At 40.7% G+C, this 12,238-nt stretch overlaps 2 protein-coding genes across 2 annotated transcripts; one reads left to right on the top strand and one right to left on the bottom strand.

Annotated features, from left to right (window-relative positions):
• Positions 1-278: 278 nt before the first annotated feature.
• Positions 279-3,433, top strand: cbx8b (chromobox homolog 8b). Its single transcript, XM_034079045.2, has 5 exons — positions 279-438; positions 562-605; positions 847-912; positions 1,033-1,099; positions 1,876-3,433. Exons 1-5 carry the CDS (start codon positions 370-372, stop codon positions 2,740-2,742), a joined length of 1,113 nt encoding a protein of 370 aa, XP_033934936.1. The 5' UTR covers positions 279-369; the 3' UTR covers positions 2,743-3,433.
• Positions 3,434-4,536: 1,103 nt separating this feature from the next.
• On the bottom strand, positions 4,537-11,226 carry cunh17orf67 (chromosome unknown C17orf67 homolog). Its single transcript, XM_034079046.2, has 4 exons — positions 11,110-11,226; positions 9,332-9,417; positions 5,319-5,440; positions 4,537-4,753 (listed from the first exon to the last, which is right to left on the bottom strand). Exons 1-3 carry the CDS (start codon positions 11,162-11,164, stop codon positions 5,324-5,326), a joined length of 258 nt encoding a protein of 85 aa, XP_033934937.1. The 5' UTR covers positions 11,165-11,226; the 3' UTR covers positions 4,537-4,753; positions 5,319-5,323.
• Between the last annotated feature and the right edge of the window lie 1,012 nt (positions 11,227-12,238).

Genomic DNA, 12,238 nt, shown 5'->3' with positions numbered 1-12,238 from the left:
CAAACTACACAACATTTGATACCACGTGCATTTTTGAATATCTCACATAACTTGCGCGAAATGATTCACTCGCCGTACGGGGGGGAAACAAGCCTCCATTTCCACCCCGAAAGAATTCACACAAGCACAAGCTCCTCCCCCTCACTTAGCAACCCGAGCACGTAGCAACGGCTGGACCAATGGGCGTTCTTCTTGAGGTTCCACCGACTGCGGTTCCTTAGCAACGCAGTAAAAAATTGCGCTGACGTCCATTCTGTACGGGAGTATTATGGTCTGTCGGGAATTCAGAGTGGCTGGGACTGGAAAAAAATATCTGCTCTGCTAACGATAGCGTCCGCTGAGCTAACGGTAGGTAGCACTGGAGTAAACATGGAGCTGTCTGCTGTCGGGGAGAGGGTGTTCGCTGCCGAGTCTATCATCAAACGGAGGATAAGGAAGGTAGGCGCGAGATGTGACGTGCTCGTTTCTCCCACAGCGTTACATATAATGCACCGCTATATATTTCTACTGTTGCCCTGCAAGCTAATGAACTAATTTGTATTTGTTTCTGATGGCATGCAGGGTCGGATTGAATACCTTGTGAAATGGAAGGGTTGGTCTCCCAAGTAAGTTCTACATATGCTTTCTGTGTTTACTGTCTCTAGTCTGTACTGTGTGAACTGCTGGACTGGCGCGGCTGTCGTTAGCTCGCCACAGCTAGCGAGACAGCCCCGGATTAAAATTGAGGAGTAGCGTTATAGCACGATGGAGATGTTTAGCTTGCAGGCTAACGCAATGGTCATCCCCACAGTGTGTCAGCGGTCATTTCCTCATTTTAACTTCACGCTCATTCTATTCTGTTCACAGATACAGCACGTGGGAACCGGAGGATAATATTCTGGACTCGCGCCTGTTTTTTGCTTTTGAAGAGAGGTAACGTTAAGATGTCTGGGCACACAGCCAGTGAATGTAGTCCGATAAATATACGGTGTCCTCCGTGCACTTTGCTCCCGTGACACTCAAAATGGGCGTCTGTCTCTTTATTTTCCACAGGGAGCGTGAAAGAGAGCTCTACGGGCCCAAAAAGAGAGGACCAAAGCCCAAGACGTTCCTGCTCAAGGTAAACCCAGCAGGCTGTTTCGTTTCAGCCTCATTGCATTTCATTAAAGATGGTAATGATACATATTCAGCGTGTGTATTAGCTAATGGGAGGCTGTTGACATGTTACAACATGTATATTAGTTTAAAATTCCTGTTTGCAAGCTGCTGCCTTCTATACATTCTTAATCTCCAACTGTATGTGACTAATAACGGTTATTAAATATAGATGCATACAAGGTTACTGCCCTAAATTTGAATTAAATCGTCGAGTATAGCCTGGTGAAGTCAGCAAGAGTTTTCAGCTTTAAAGGAAAACGAACCGTGACCTAATGACCGACAGTTGATGCTAAACTAAAAACCAGAATCTCTGTTTGCTTTTTTTTATGGGTAAAGATGCACTAATAAATACTGTTGCCTGACAGGAACCGTTTGCTGTTGTACATGGTAATGCAGTTGCCCATTAGTTCTTGTTTGCAACTACACATGTTCACACTTAAAAATGTAATAGCTGTGCTCAGTGTCAGGTTGTAATGTAAACAATCAACAGGTCTTTTCATAGAACACATTTGGACATGTTACAGTAGAACACAGGTGTGAGTAATAAAATGAAAGGCTGAATTCCATTTGGCTGCTCAGGTTTCAAGGCCCTGGCATGCCACACTGTGGTGATCCTAATGATACCCTTCCAAAAGGCTTGTTAAGTCCACTAAGAAATTAAAATATGAAATGGAATTATGTTTTGTTTTTTTATAATAATAATAATAATGTCCCTCTCATTTTCATAACTTTTATTAGGCTCAGGCTAAAATCAAGGCCAAGTCCTATGAGTTCCGGGGAGACGCAGTCCGAGGAATGCACATCACCTACCCAACCCCAGAGCCGGTCGTCACTCCCAGGGCCAGAGAGGGCCTGAGAGCAGTTGTTCCCACCATCTTCCCACCCAGCACGGTCAACCGGGGAGAAAGCATGCGCATCCATCCACCAGAGCTGAGCACTCGCGAGTACCAGCAGCCCTCCCTTCAGATAAGTGGTCCAGGCGAACTCATCCACCTTCCCAAAAAAAGAGGCCCTAAGCCTAAACCCTGCTTCAAGGACGGTAGCTGCAGCCCTGCGATCTTTGAACCCCACAAGAGGAGAGCTGAGGAGCAGGGTAGCCACGTCCCTCATAAACTGACTAAACTCCAGGGGGGCCAAGAGATGAGGCTGATCAAAGTAGCCCACAGACATCCAGAAATACACAGCCATAAACGCCACCATCACCACCATCATCATCATCATCACCACTCTAACAACCGGGGGCTCTCCGGGGGAAGCTCCTTCAACCAGCTCTACTCAGAGCGCAGCCTGCACCCCCACAGAACAGACTCGCACAGGACGAAGGACAGCTCCAGCCACCTGGCTCCTGTAACCTTCAAGCACCAGTCCAGAATGAGCCCGAGCCTGGGCCGCCCCGTGGAGCCTCCCCAGATGGAGAAGCCTTACTTCATGGACAGGCCGTCCCCAACCAGACTCGACTTGGACGTGGACTTGGATGAAGTGACGTGGAGGCCCTCCGTTGGCAACGTGGAGAAGGTCATGGTGACGGATGTGACTACCAACTTCCTGACCGTCACCATCAAGGAGAGCAGCACTACGAAAGGCTTCTTCAAAGACAAAAGATGATGGATTTGTTCCACGCTTTGTTTAGCATCAGAATCCTCCTGAAGGTCCGAGGACATAGTGTGAATATTATGCAACGCCCTTTTTGTATGTATTGTAAAAAAGCTAATTACTTAATGTGCATATGTGAATATATTACAAATTTGAACATCTGTTTTTTGAATTGACCAAATCAAATGAAGTCTATTTCACATCTTGCATTGGTTAACATGAATGAGTTGAGTGTTGCCTTTGCAGCTGGCTACTTATGTACAGAGCTTCTGAATGTCACTATTTTTAATTGTTAGTAACTAGAATGTATTTGTTTGATTCTCAAACGTTCAAGTAAATATGATCATTGAGCCAAGGCTTAGATAATAAATCCAGTCTGTGGATTGAATATTTCTCTGTAATTTGAACCGATTTGACTGGGGAAAAAAACGTATTAAATTCAATGGGGTTCATATTTAAAAATGTACTCAAGCACTTTTAATTCAAAAGTATTTAGATTTATCCGTTTGTGTTGTATTCAAAGACCGATTTCTAACATTTCTAATTGTATGGTTAACAAATAAAAGTGTTAAACAACCTTTTCCATTAACCTGGTAGGCTATGCCTATATTTTACATTTTCATAGAAAACGTTCATAAAGATTTATTGTAAGAAGATCATTTCCCACTTTTTAGTCGCTTTACAATAAATACTTTGGATTTTCTCATTTCGTTGTGTTTTACTGTCAGAGTTTTTATTACAACTCGTGCGCCTCGACGTGTTTTTTGTCAGATTTAAAGACAGCGCCTGAATTAGTTAAAAGATCAAAACCGTAACACAAGAAGGCCTTAAGCAACCATCAATCAATTTATATTAGAGGTCATTGGGAATTATATGAAACATGAGTTATTTTAAATTCCTACAAGCTCATCAAGGCACCCGGTGCCGCTGTAGGGCCTCGGGCTCCAAGGAAACCCTGAAGTATCCACTGCAGCAGCGGCCTGCTCGTGGAGAGGTCTGCAGAGAGCGAAACACAGCAGACCATAAACCCAGAGACCTTTATGAATATTTCATGTGAATGCCTCGAGCATCTCACGTCTGCTTTTACGCCACTTCAAATTGAAACTTTTGAATGAAATGAAAAATATCCATAGACCCAAACTGCTATAGCCTAATATAAGTAAATGTGTATTCAATTTCAGAATGAGCGGCAATCTTAACCATTTGTTTAACGTTTATTTATATTAATATGCCGCACACCGCAGTCATGGCCTAAGCCGCTTTGCAGATGGGATTTTATAATACATATTTCAGAGTTTTCTGAAACCTTCTGTTTTCTACAGGCCTCATGCAGCCATGTGCACCTGTACCTTTGACTGCTGCTCATTCATGACACATTCGGTCTAATTATAATGAGATAAACGAACCTCAGGTGCCCGGGACTACACGCTCTCTTTGTGCGGAGGTGATAACCCCAAATAAATAGATCCGCCTGCTGTGATCTGGCCCCCGTTATAACATGCTAGGTGCTGTATTTAAGAGACAGCATGACAAAATACGTGATACGTGACAAAAGTGAAACTGAGCTTCAGTTAGAAGCAGAAACATGGTAGGATAAACAAACACGTTTATGTTTCTCGCTGCCAAAGAAAACATCATTCGCTCCTCGAGACGAGAAACTGACTAATACCCGGAGCCATATGCCCGCAACAAGGGTAATATTTAACAAGAGTAGCCTTTAACGTAAAGTTAGTAGCCTTCCAAATTACCACTATTAATAAATAAATAATAATAATTAAGGAATAATAACACAACCATTGTAACCCATTGTTGTTGCATGCATTTTAATATTTGTGTTAACATTCCATTCTGATGATACATGGATACCTTTTTAATTCAACACTACAGTACACTACACAGCTGTATTACAATATGATTACATAAATGACCATGTATTCTTTACTTGATCATATTTCAGGAAAGATAGAGTGAGAGAACATATTTTCATTGTCATCTTGTCCAAGTTGTCACCTCTGGTCCTTTTCTGTTTATGGAGAAAGATAAAGAACAGTTATGGTGGAGAGTTGCATTCAAACTCTGAAAAATATGCATATCAAACAGAAACTTGTATTTTTCTTTGTAAACAGAAAGCTTACAAATGTTTGCCTCTGTCCCAAACCACACACATTTTATTGTTTTACTGTGGACGTCTGTTAGCAATGAAAGCCTACAGTTTACTTCAAGCAAGTTTGAAATGATTAAAACAAGACAACTAACTGAATGATAACATAAGCCTGACTGGGTTTTCTGAGGTTTCCTGCTGTGTGATGAATGACAAAGCAACAGGATGTGAAATAACACACCAGCAGCAAGGAATCAGTCAGATACAAAACAGGGAAAGGCAATACAGATATTATGTTGAACATGATTTTAAGGACTTTTACTCCGACCAAGAGGCAAGATGTGCTTATTTGAACTTGGAAATGTCAAAAAAGTCATATTATTTGACATGGCATCTGTACTTATTTGTGTGTGTGTTAAATCTGAGTGAAATACAACTGATGGTTGCTGTGTATGTGCACGGTGTTGCATTGTGCAGCCATCATCACCGTGATCAGACGGGGTGTCCATAGTTCCTGTCACAGCGGGGGGAGCAGTGAGGGTTCAGCCAGTTCTCCATGCTGGTCTCCTGGGCCCGCTGATCCAGAGCCTGCATGTGGAGCAGATGCTCCTGGGGGGGGGGTTAACAAGGTGGTTAGGGGTGGAGGTACCAGCAGATGAGAAGCATGAAGAACTGTTGATCTGAACATTTGCATAAATGAAAGTGAATGTTCAAAGGGGGAATCAGTGCTGACTCAGAACTTTGTATTCCTCTGCTTTTGTTTCTGCAGCACAGCAGAGCAGCACAATAACAGCACAACAGAGAGAGTGAAATGACAGAGATGAGGGAAGCTTAACATGCAGGGACTTGTACAATGATGAATGGATGCATTCAAAGCATTACAATGCACAAACGCATGGAGAGAGATTCCTTTATAGATCATGGTGAAAGGAGTAGTTACATTTCTCATAACATTACGTATTAAAAGCAAAAGTACTCAATAGACAAATCCTTACATTTGGGATACTGGAAACAATATTTTTGTTTTCAAATTAAAAAAAGTCCGAAACTATCAAAATAGTAAATGTACTCCCAGATGTAAATAACGAAAAAAGAGTGGTGTGAAAAGAATTAACTCAAGTAAACAAGTACCTCAAGTTTGACCTGATACTTGAGTAAATGTACTTAGTTACATTCCACTATGCTGCTATGCCTTTAGCAGGTTTACATACTATTGCATGAAGACAGACTTTTTAAATAGAAACATTAAGTGTTGGGGGTAGTGACAGATGGCATCAGTTGAAATACATCCTACAGTAGAATACAGTATGTAAAGATTATGTTATTTTCCCCACAAAATAAATCAGATTGTTATGACGTGTATTCATTCATAAATGGTGCTAAGATATGTGTGGTTTAGGCAGGTGGTAGGAACTCAAAACTGACGTCACTCTTTGTGGGGTGTTTGCTAAATTGGTCACCTGTGTAGGAGATATCAGTGACAGTATACACCTTTTAAATAACCCTCACAACCCTGGATTTAATGACCCCCGAAGGTTGGCAATAATGCAACATGTGTGATGCAAGCTGCCGTTAAACACAAGAGAAGAAGAGATATCAGAGGACTTTTTGGGGACTGAATTAGTGGCCACGAGGAAGACGGCGGGGGCAAGTTGTCTCCCACCACCAACAATATACACACTTTAACCAAACAACTATTCTCTGTTTGGAATCAGGTGTGGCATTAAGACCAAGCAGCACTTCTTCAGTATCAAGCAAAAGAAGAGTTTGAGAGAAAAAAAAATATTCTCAAAAGTAAAACTATAACTTGCAACAAAATAATTTGTGTAATCATGTAAGCTATTGGTCGTTTTACTTTTTTGTCACATATCTTTGTTTGCAGGTTCCTTTGTTTGAGGGAGAAGGGGAAATAGGGTATGGTATATTTCAAGCTTGTTATGCAAGTAAGTTATTGGGCTTTTTTTATCAACTAAGATTAGTTAGAACACATTTTCAACTTTAATTAATTGCATTTACTTGAACATTGGGCTTGTTAACACATGAATACTGGGTAATGTATTTGTACATGTATATTTAAGAAGTACAATATAAAACAAGCACAAGTTTCATGTGTGGGTCATATTCCATTACACTTTTAGAATTTGCTGCGGGCCAATTAAAAATGGAGTACAGGCCGCAGTTGGCACCCGGGCCGTAGTTTGGACACCTAACGCATGAGGCAGGGAAAGGCCCTGGTTAGGGCCTTCTTGGCCTTTCAACATTCACCGCGAGCCTGACTATATTTACTCTGATACTTGGAAGTTATCACCCAAGTTAAAAAACAAAAACAATTTATGAAATGATGTGTTTTTGAAAGAACGTAACCCCCTAATAAATGGGTTATAATACACGTTCATTATTAGAAGATCTAAGGTTTTGTTTCACTCCCATGAAGCATCCCAACACATAATGAATGCTCAATGATATGAATGATGTCGTTTCAACTAAATATGATATTTCTCATGAGATTGGAATACAATTTATAAAGCTATGATTATTATGACATAACACTATGATCAGTGGCGGTTCTAGACCAATGTGACTGGGGGGGCCAGTTATTTTCTGAGGGGGGCACAATAAATGCAGGACGAAAAAGACAAAGACAGTATGAAGTAATTGTGCATAATAAAACAATGCAATACAGTTATTGGTATTTGTTTCAGTACACATATTTATTTCAGATATCTATAGTTACAGTTTTTACGCTCTAATGCAGGGGTCTCCAACCTTTTTTAGGATGAGAGCTACTTTCAAAAAATAAAACAAGTCGTGAGCTACTTTTGCTCCTCTTTCTTTTGTTTTTTGCAGTGTATATATTTAGCACATTTTAACATTATGATATGCTTACCTTTAACCTTTGTGTGCTGTTTGGGTCTGTGGGACCCGTTTTCAGTGTTTACTAAAAGAAAATGTATTCAATTTAATTATTTAAACTGCTTTATTTGGGGGGTGGACCTCACATCCTCTAGGGGGGTCCGGGGGCATGCTCTTAAATGTTGAAATGAAATGCATCAATCTGGTGCACTTTGAGCACAAAATGAATTGATGGATACAGCTCTCAACACTCAGATGAAAGAGAGCTGTATACTTTTCAATAATCCAAACATCTTTAGAATATGATCACAACCAATAACAAATCATTTAAACTTTTTTATTCCTATCTTATGTTACCTAGTTAGCATTCTTTCTTTCTATTTATGCATATTTCACTAATCACTCCCCTTTTAAACTGTTTTTTTTTTGTCTTCTGTGGAGGACATTTGGTTTTGGTCCATAACTATGAGGTTATACATGTCATGCCACAGCATTAAGTCCAATTGTACTCCACAGAGGACATCCTGGGCTTTTTAGACATGTGATATATGTGGGGGTGTGGCTTTGAAAAAGATAATTTCATTGTATTTCAAAATGGCGTCCATCAACACAAGCACTATTTATAGAAAGATAAATGGTAAGTTTGTAATTTTGTAATTACCAGTGTTGTGAGGTCAATATTTTTAATTAATTATAGTAAGGGAACATCTTAGGAGTTAGTGTAGTGAGTTTCAGAGCAGTGTAATAATGATTTGACCTAAAACTAAATGTTTTTATGAATGGGGATTTGCTCACTTTTTATTTCCCCTATTTTACACAACACAAATGGAGTCCACTATGGGCCAAAACCAACACGTAGGTTTCTGTAGGGTTCGTGGCAGACCGATGCAGTGGGAAAACATACATCAAGTGTCAGATGTATCTCTGCATTTAGAAAAAGGATGGAGTACTACAATATGTGTTGCATTGAGTTGTTGTGCTCTAATGTTGTCTAAATGTACTCGTATGTTAATGTTGTTTGTATACTATGTTTCACATAACCAACACCTGATCTCCTCTACAGAGGACACACAATAAAACAAAAATAAAAACATGTATTTTTAGTTTTTGTTAGTCATTATGTTAATAACACCCTAAAGTTTGAAACCTTTTTCTTTCTGGGTGTCAGGAGGATAGTACACATTGGAATGATTTCTTACTTTATTTTGTACAACTATATTAAATAGATAAAGGTGTGCTCTCTCTATCTCTCTCTCTCGCTCTCTCTCTCTCTGTCTCGCTCGCTCACAGAGGCTGTGTGCTCCTCCGTGGCGATGACGGCTTGCGTTATATAATAATAATAAACATAGGCCTATTTGTAAAGTGGGGGGACACAAACCCCCCTGCCCCCCCCCCCCCCCCCTAGAACCGCCCCTGACTATGATTAGTATGTGTGAAGCGTTATCCAGCATAATTTACTGTTAAATAGCAGTAATGAATTTTTCATTGCAGGAATTCTTATTGTGTCAAAAACATTAATGAACACTTAAAACTTCTTTATAAATGAGTCACAGAATTAATTGTTCATAAAGTGCTTATGAAGGGAAGTTTATAGATCTCAATAAGGTCAAAGGTCAGTAGTGAAGAGGATCTCCTGGTGGAGCTCACCCTCATGGGCTCGTCGGGGTATCCGGCCTGCCTCTTGCTGCGGAGCAGCTGCTTAGCAAAGCTCTCCTTGATGATAGGGTTGGCCTCTAAGGGAGAGAGAAAGGAGAGTTTGACTACAGAGAGATTCAAAGTTTACTCTTATGCTGATTCATCTTCACTGTTCCACAGATTTCCTTCTTGTTTCATGTCATATGAAAGTGATGTCTTTGGGTCTGGGCTCACACAATAGGACTATAACATTGTTAAGAGAATTAAGACATCACCTTGAAATTGGGATGGATATTTGCCCCAATTTTCGGACTTTTTAAGAACATACAATCAATTGAGTAGTCAACAAAATGAACCGCAGATTAATGAGATATTTATAAAGAAAATACTTGTTGGTTGCATCCCTAAAGGATATATTGTAATTTGTGTAGACTCAAATGTTTGTATGTTTGAGTGTGTGGACTAACCCAGTTGTTTTCTGTGTATTGGCTGATCACACTACCATTCCTCTCTTTGGGCGCTGTGTTCAGAGCATGAATAACTCTCTCTCCACTTTCTGCTGCTGTGAGCTGAGGCTGACCCAAACGCTTTAGCTAGTCCATGTGAGGCTGCTTATTCCCCAGCCCCAAAAGAGCTGCTCACACACACACACACACACACACACACACACACACACACACACACACACACACACACACACACACACACACACACACACACACACACACACACACACACACACACACACACACACACACACACACACACACACACACACACACACACACACACACACACGCACGCACGCACACACACATACACACGCACACACATACACACGCGCACACACACACACACGCACACGCACACACACACACGCACACGCGCACACACACACACACACACACACACACACACACACACACACACACACACACACACACACACACACACACACACACGCACACACACACACACACGCACACACATACACACACACGCTCTCTGTCTCCCTCTCTCAGGCCTGTATGGTTGGTGGAAGGTAACAAAGTGCCCATTCATGCTCCTCGCTCCCCGGGGAGTCGGTCCATGCATCACGTGGAGCCTCTCCTGCCAGAGGAGCTGCTGTGAATGAACCCAGCTCTGTCAACACCAGGCTGGAGCTGCTGCTGCACGGGCCTCACCGTGACGTGGCAAAACACACACACATTCTGCAGCTACCTCATTAACATTGTGCACGTTGTGTTCTAAGCAACAATGCATGCTGAAATGAAATCAACTGGACATGGTCATGCACTTGTGCAAAAATCATATGGTGATCCCTTGGCCTGTCTCCACTTTAACACCATACTACAAAAGAAAGATGCACTCAATTCAAAATCTAAACTGTTTGATAAATGAGATCACCATCATTCTGTTCTGTTTACATCTCGTTTTGACATCTGCAGGCATCTGCACCCAAGACGTTTTTCAGGTGGTTATAAAACACTTCTTCTTCAGTGTGTTCAAACTCATTTGACTCGGTGCCAGCACTTACAGTGATCCTGAGTTCAGGGTGTACATTTCAAAAGAAAGCAAAATCATGCACATACTACAACATTTGTTCAAGAGCAGATTTCAGTTAACTTTGGATAGGTTTTGGATATGCGTTGGAAGGTCATTTTGAAGAGTTTGCGCCTACAACTGACTTCCTCTCTGCAGGGAAAAGGGTTTTATTTGATAAGATGTCTCCCATAATTGATCATGACAGGCTTCTGCTCCCCTCAGGTAAATCCCTGAGAGTGTCCTACCTGTGTAGAGGGTCAGCAGGACCATGCAGAGCAAAAACACCACCAGCTTCTTCATCTTCTTCTTCTTCTTCTTTCTGCTTCTGAACCTTCTCTGAAATGAGGTCCTGACTGGAGTCCAGAGGGGGTGCAAGGGAAAATTCTCCTCCTACTGCACGTCACATAAAAACTGTCACAGACCTGCTCGTGTTACTGAGGAGATATTTCAACCAAATCCCCCAGAATCTTATCTCCTCGCACAAGTCTTAAGGAGACACTACAGGTGTAAAGGGTAAACCAAATATAGATATCACCATGAAACTTCCTCAGTTGATGACTTAAAGTTACATTATTTTTTAATTAACGTTTGTTGTTTTATAATAAAAAAACAGCATGAGAACATTGGATGAATCAGGTTATATTTTCGACATATTGGGGTCAAAGCTGTTTACAAAGGGAATTTGTGATATATCCTTTTATCACTTCATATATCATAAGAAAACAGTTAACAGCCATAAAGAAAAGCAACACGTATTCAGGAATACAATTTAAGAAAATATAGGGCTATGGATCATATGTGAACAAAGCTTCAGAATATAGCTGAGAAAGAAAGTGGAAGGTTTGGTCGCAGTGAGATATTTGGGCTCATGAGAAGAAAACTGATTTTGAGAAATCTGCCTTTAAAGATATGGATTGTAAAATGTGGGAGGGGCTCCACTAGATGGCGATGAAAACAGACATGTAGAGACAGGAGACCATTTTAACAAATGTAGCACTTTGAGAAATGGCCAGGTATTAAATAGGCTATATCATGTTGAAATGTTAATGTGCCTGTCTATCCTTCCATACATTCATCTATTCAACCAAATACCTTTCCATCTGATCCGTCATAACTTTCTTTTTAATTCCTGTCAACACTGAATTACCGACCATTAGTCAGTTTTAGTCCTACATTTATAATAAAGTCGTCATTAATTGAATTACCACGGAGTAACACACTTTCAAACTACGGTGGGCAACTTCAGACAAACTTGGAAATAATAATTTGATTATTTTTAGCAAAATATTTCTTACTCAAAATGTCCACAGTTTTTTATTGCTTTTCTTAATGAAATAAAACAACAATTTTTTAAACACTTTTAAACACACAGTT

This window comes from Pseudochaenichthys georgianus, unplaced genomic scaffold (assembly GCF_902827115.2).
Source record: "Pseudochaenichthys georgianus unplaced genomic scaffold, fPseGeo1.2 scaffold_536_arrow_ctg1, whole genome shotgun sequence".
NCBI lineage: Eukaryota > Metazoa > Chordata > Actinopteri > Perciformes > Channichthyidae > Pseudochaenichthys > Pseudochaenichthys georgianus.
Note: the sequence above shows the minus strand (reverse complement) of the source record. Positions and strands in the feature narration are given on the sequence as shown.